The following is a 4,821-nucleotide window of genomic DNA, read 5'->3' as shown; positions in this document are numbered from 1 at the left end:
TCCCAGCTGCTGGTTCAGCTCTTTCTGTGTGCCCCTCCAGGCTCCTGCTCACCTTTTGCTGCTCTAATTTAGCACCTTCTCCTCAGCAACACCAGCTGCACAAGGACTGTATAAATACAGTTGTGCTCAGACCACACTCCTGTGCACACACACAGTCATGGAGCACTTGACATTTGCTAAATGTTTCATGTTCCAGGTTTGATTTATAGGTTATAGTTGTCTTTTTGCATTCCCTTAGTTGGGTCTATATTCTAATTTAGATTGTTCTCTTTTCAGTTACATTCCTCCTGGGAAAAGTGCATAATCTGTCACTTTAATAATGTATTGAATTGTAAAAGTTTCAATTTCCACATGAAACTCTCAACAGACATGAACAGCAAAAATTTTAACAACCTAACCATAGATTTTCAAATTTGATTACTGCCTTCCCAAACCATTTGTTATTTTGATTTTATTTAGAGTGGTTTACATTCTATTCAGCGTGTGCCCAATATCCTTTGAAAAATAGTCTTTTTAAAAGTATTTTCACATTAGCCTTTCCTGACCCTGAAACAAGTTATATCATCTAGATTTCAAATTCTTCCTATTAATATCTACTAATATTTTAATTATAAAAGAATAAAGGATTGTTAACTGTGTAAAACACTACCCTGGAATTTCATCTTCTCTACCTCCCGACAGAACAGCTTGCCTTAAATTTCCTATTAATTGTCTTCTTAAATACATGAATTTTCTTGTCACATTTAGACATTAGAACAGAGTTAGATGCAGGTGGTGTTTCAGACAGAGTTAGCAACAAAGATGTTGCTGGAAGGCAACATAAGAAGCAGCTAGGTAGATGATATTCATGAAAAAAACAAAGGGATTTAGATTTTTTTTCCATACGTAATTTGAAATGAAAGACACGGATTAAGATCTTTCATTTTTTATCCTTACCCAGGAAAATAATTTATATCTTATCTTGGGAGGGGGGCCCATTAGAATATTTTGCTTCAATCCTCAATCAAGGAAAAAAAAAGAAATTATTGAAATGTAGCTCTGAGTTGTTTCTAGGATCAAAATGGTTTGGCACTCAGATGTAGCACTGCTGGAGTATTTTCCTGCAAGTGTTGGAAAGACGTGCATCCCCAAGGTGACAGGGTTAAGGTGGGCACAATGTGCACAACACCACTCATCCTGTCTCCAGGTTGGATCTAACATTTTTCAGCCTGAAAGCCAAGCACATCTTTTAAAGTCAGAAATGAAGGCAGCAAAAGCATAGTCCCACTTGCACTTCTATGTTCTGAGTCCCTACTCAAATTCTCCCTCTTTTCTTCCCAAAGTTCGCAGGAAACACATTGTGAGAATACAATGAAGAAATACCCTCTGCCAGCCTTTTCCTTCAATCCTGCTGCTTGTCCAAGGTGCAGCGAGGTCATGGAGGAAAAGAGGAAGTCTGTGATGTAAAATTAATTCCTGTCCCTGACAATCACAGGCTGTGGAGTGGGCTTGAAGGTAAGAGGATGTGGAGCAGCTACTCAAGTAGAAGAGTGTGATCTGTGTACGTCCCTGAAACTTAGATGGGTTATGGCTTTTCCTAGTTTATTATTTTAACCTATGGTTGTGCCTTAGCCTGTCCCCACTGTTTGGATTTGCGAGGGCAGCCACTGTGAAGGCAGGGAGAGCTGTCACTCCTGGAGCCAACCTTCCGTGCAGCCCTGCTGAGCTCCTGCCTTCACAGCACTGCAGATAAGCTTTTCTCTCCCTGGTATTACTACATTAATCCACCAAATCAGTTCACTTATCTGAGAGCAGTGCTTTGTAGAGGCTGAGACCATGGGAGCTGATCCTGCCACATGGACCTCTGCAGCCACACGGTTGGACTTACCATGAGGCTGGAGACACGGCCTGAGCCAGGATCATGGGCTCCTTATGGAATGTAACTGCCACGATTTTAAACTATTCTTGGATAGGCTAACCACAGAAGGCCTGAATAAATCTACTCATGCTTGGATGGATTATGCAGCTGTTTACAAAGTTTTAATAGACAAACAAGCTTCTTATTAGGACAGAGAAAAAAACAAAACATTGATTACTTCTAACCATGATATAAAATAATTTGGTCAGCTAGGGTTTAAGTCACTTTCCATTATCTACTTAAGCACACAACCCAGAACCTACTTCTTTTCTTGGTAAGGAGCACTGACTTCCTTGGAGCCTTCATAAAGACTGCCAGCAAAGGAAGGAGATGTCCTAGCTCAATTCAGACAAAGAAGAATCTGCTCTGCATCACTTAGTCCTACAACATGTCCTAAGGGATCGCTGCACTGTTCCTACCATGTCCCAGGAAAGAGGCAGATGACACTGGGCTGACTCTCCTCAGCACAGAGATCAGTTGAGGTGCTCATCTGGGAGTGGCTCATTTGTCACAGTCCTTCCACCCATTTACAACTCAGCCAAGAAAACAAGCACAAGCTGAAGAAGCTGAGGAGCTCCCAGCAGCCACTTAATTTCCCAGGTAGAGTGACTCCAGTAAAAGCAACTGGTTTTCACCCTCTTGGAAGCAGGAAAAAGAAAAAAACTTGTAGAAAAAGCTCCCAATTTTCTCCTCTTTTATTATCTGCTAGTATTGTGACTGTATTTCTTGCTCTTTAGTGCCTATGTGAAGGAGCTTAAAACACTCGAGGAAGAAACTCATTTTAATGTTCTCTATATTCAAGAGGACAAACATCGTTGAGTAAACCTTCACTTACTACTTCCTTCACAAAAAAACTATTATTCTCTCTTTCAGTACAACTCAAATACATTCTGAAGTTATTATAAACAGAACAGTTCTGCAAGATCAGTAATATTCCCAGGCTGCCATTGAAATTAACAGAGTATTTTGGCATCAGGAACTCTGCAGTGTCAGGTGGTCATTAAAGATCTCCAAATCTGCCTTGTAGTTTTTTTCTATTCCTGCAGTATTCATTTCAGTGCATTCCAAAATAACCATCAATATTCTCAAGAGCTGTGCTCCATGTTGCTACCAAGTAGTGAAAAGAAAATTCAAGTTAGTGTAAGCAGTTTTAGAAAGTACAAGGGAGGAAAGAAAAATATCATTCACATGGGTGGAAAATAAAACAGATAATCTACTGGTAAAAACATTGGAAAAAAAAACCCCTTGTATATTTTAGAGTTATACTGAACCCAGAATTCATAGCATCCCTTCACAACTGAAAGAAAAAACATGTAGGATGTCTGCTACATTGTTTTCCAATCCTTTGTTTCTCACTCTTACACACTTACAGGTCTGGCAGTGATTCTCTGTTGGTCCCCAGCACCGTCCTGTGCAGGACTTGTGGCAACGACCACCTGCAGGACAGACAGAAAGAGAGAGATTGGAAATGTGGCTTCCTTTCATTCCTTTAACATCCAGCAACTGCGGAAGAGGAGAGTCCATCTTGTCTTTGGAAGGTTTTTATGCTTTAGCAAGGTTGCAGCAGTGCCTGTAAAAAAGGCCCACCTAAATAACCAGACCTGGTGTCAAACTTATATGAAACACAGATACTTATCTAAATGTTTTATACCCTAAATACCTTTCTGGTATGCATTATGACTGGGGCATTTTAAAACAAAAAGAAGTATGAGCAAGTCTGGAGGACTGAGGTACAATGTCATCACTCAGTGCTATCGCAGTTGCTTTCCCCAGCCTCTGTAAGACCTGCTGATTCTTCCACAGCAGAAGAGATGGCTGTGCTGGAAAGGCTACACAGCTACCTACCTCCTGTCCAATTTCATCTGAACAATGGGACACTCTACCCAATGCCTTTGGTTAAAAGCCACCCCTCTTCCCCACAAACTTGCATGGTCTGCGTGTCCAAATTATGGTAAGGGAAATGTGCCCTGTACAACTACTTAACCCCAGCAAAGCTCACAGGACCTTCTGTTTTCTGGCTGCTGGTTCTTTAGTTGCCTGTGGTTGTGCTTCAGAAGGAACCTCATGTTCCTTCAGACCTTGGACATGATGCTCTGCATCATCTTTCCACATGCTAACAGGTTTAGTCCCTGAAGAAAAAGAACTGTAGGGGCTTTCACTGTAAAATATAGCTGGAAGAAGAAGCATTAGCAGTGGTAGGTTTTGTAAACTACCTAGTGATTAGTGACTGAAATCCACTTGGACTGAAGTGGGAGTTGAGTTCACATGTCCATGTCATGGGAAAATGCTGACCCCTGTGAGAGGGAATGGCAAGCAAGGAGAAGAGCTGGAATGTTCTCTTCTGGCTGCAGTTCAACACCACTGGAGAGAGTGCTCAGACAGTCCCACGCCAGTCCGGGCTGTGAGGGAATGGAGACCCCATTCCATGGCTGCCATCTGGACATGGCCAAAGTCTAGGTGCACTCCCAGGTGTGGCAGTGCCTGAGGGGCAGGCAGCAAAGCCCTTCACAAAGCCAGAGCTGACGGGATGAGCTGAGAAATCCAATGTAAAGCTTATGGAAGACTATGCACAGTCCTTATTGCTGCGCTTTTGATCGCAGGAACCCAACCTAGTGTTTGATTAAACTTTTATCCATCACTGAATACTGCTGAGATTCTGCTAAGTGAATTTCCCCTTTGAACCTGATCCAGGTTCAATCCTTTTAATCGTGTATTAACAGCTGCTGCTGCTAACACTGCTCCATTACACTAAATCAAATACTTGCCACATGCCCTGATGGGAGACGGTGTCGGAGAAAGTGCAAAATGTCTCTCAGCTAAGGCTGGATCACCCTAAACACAAACACTGCTCCTCTGCTAGCAGTGTGCTCACACCTGCAAGATGTTACAGAGCTGAGCAAACCCACCGTGATGGTTGTGTGAAG

The 4,821-nt window shown here is 42.1% G+C and overlaps 1 protein-coding gene across 1 annotated transcript in view; it reads right to left on the bottom strand.

The window, feature by feature from the left end:
• Positions 1 to 4,821, bottom strand: part of ERBB4 (erb-b2 receptor tyrosine kinase 4) — a 530,390-nt gene that overhangs the window by 164,762 nt on the left and 360,807 nt on the right. The window contains exon 8 of the mRNA XM_017747097.1: positions 3,268 to 3,333. Within this exon, the coding sequence (XP_017602586.1) occupies positions 3,268 to 3,333 (66 nt within the window). The remainder of the gene's footprint in view (positions 1 to 3,267; positions 3,334 to 4,821) is intronic.

The sequence above is a fragment of the Corvus brachyrhynchos genome, unplaced genomic scaffold (genome assembly GCF_000691975.1).
Source record: "Corvus brachyrhynchos isolate BGI_N302 unplaced genomic scaffold, ASM69197v1 scaffold671, whole genome shotgun sequence".
Taxonomy (NCBI): domain Eukaryota; kingdom Metazoa; phylum Chordata; class Aves; order Passeriformes; family Corvidae; genus Corvus; species Corvus brachyrhynchos.
This window is presented reverse-complemented; position numbering and strand designations above follow the sequence as displayed.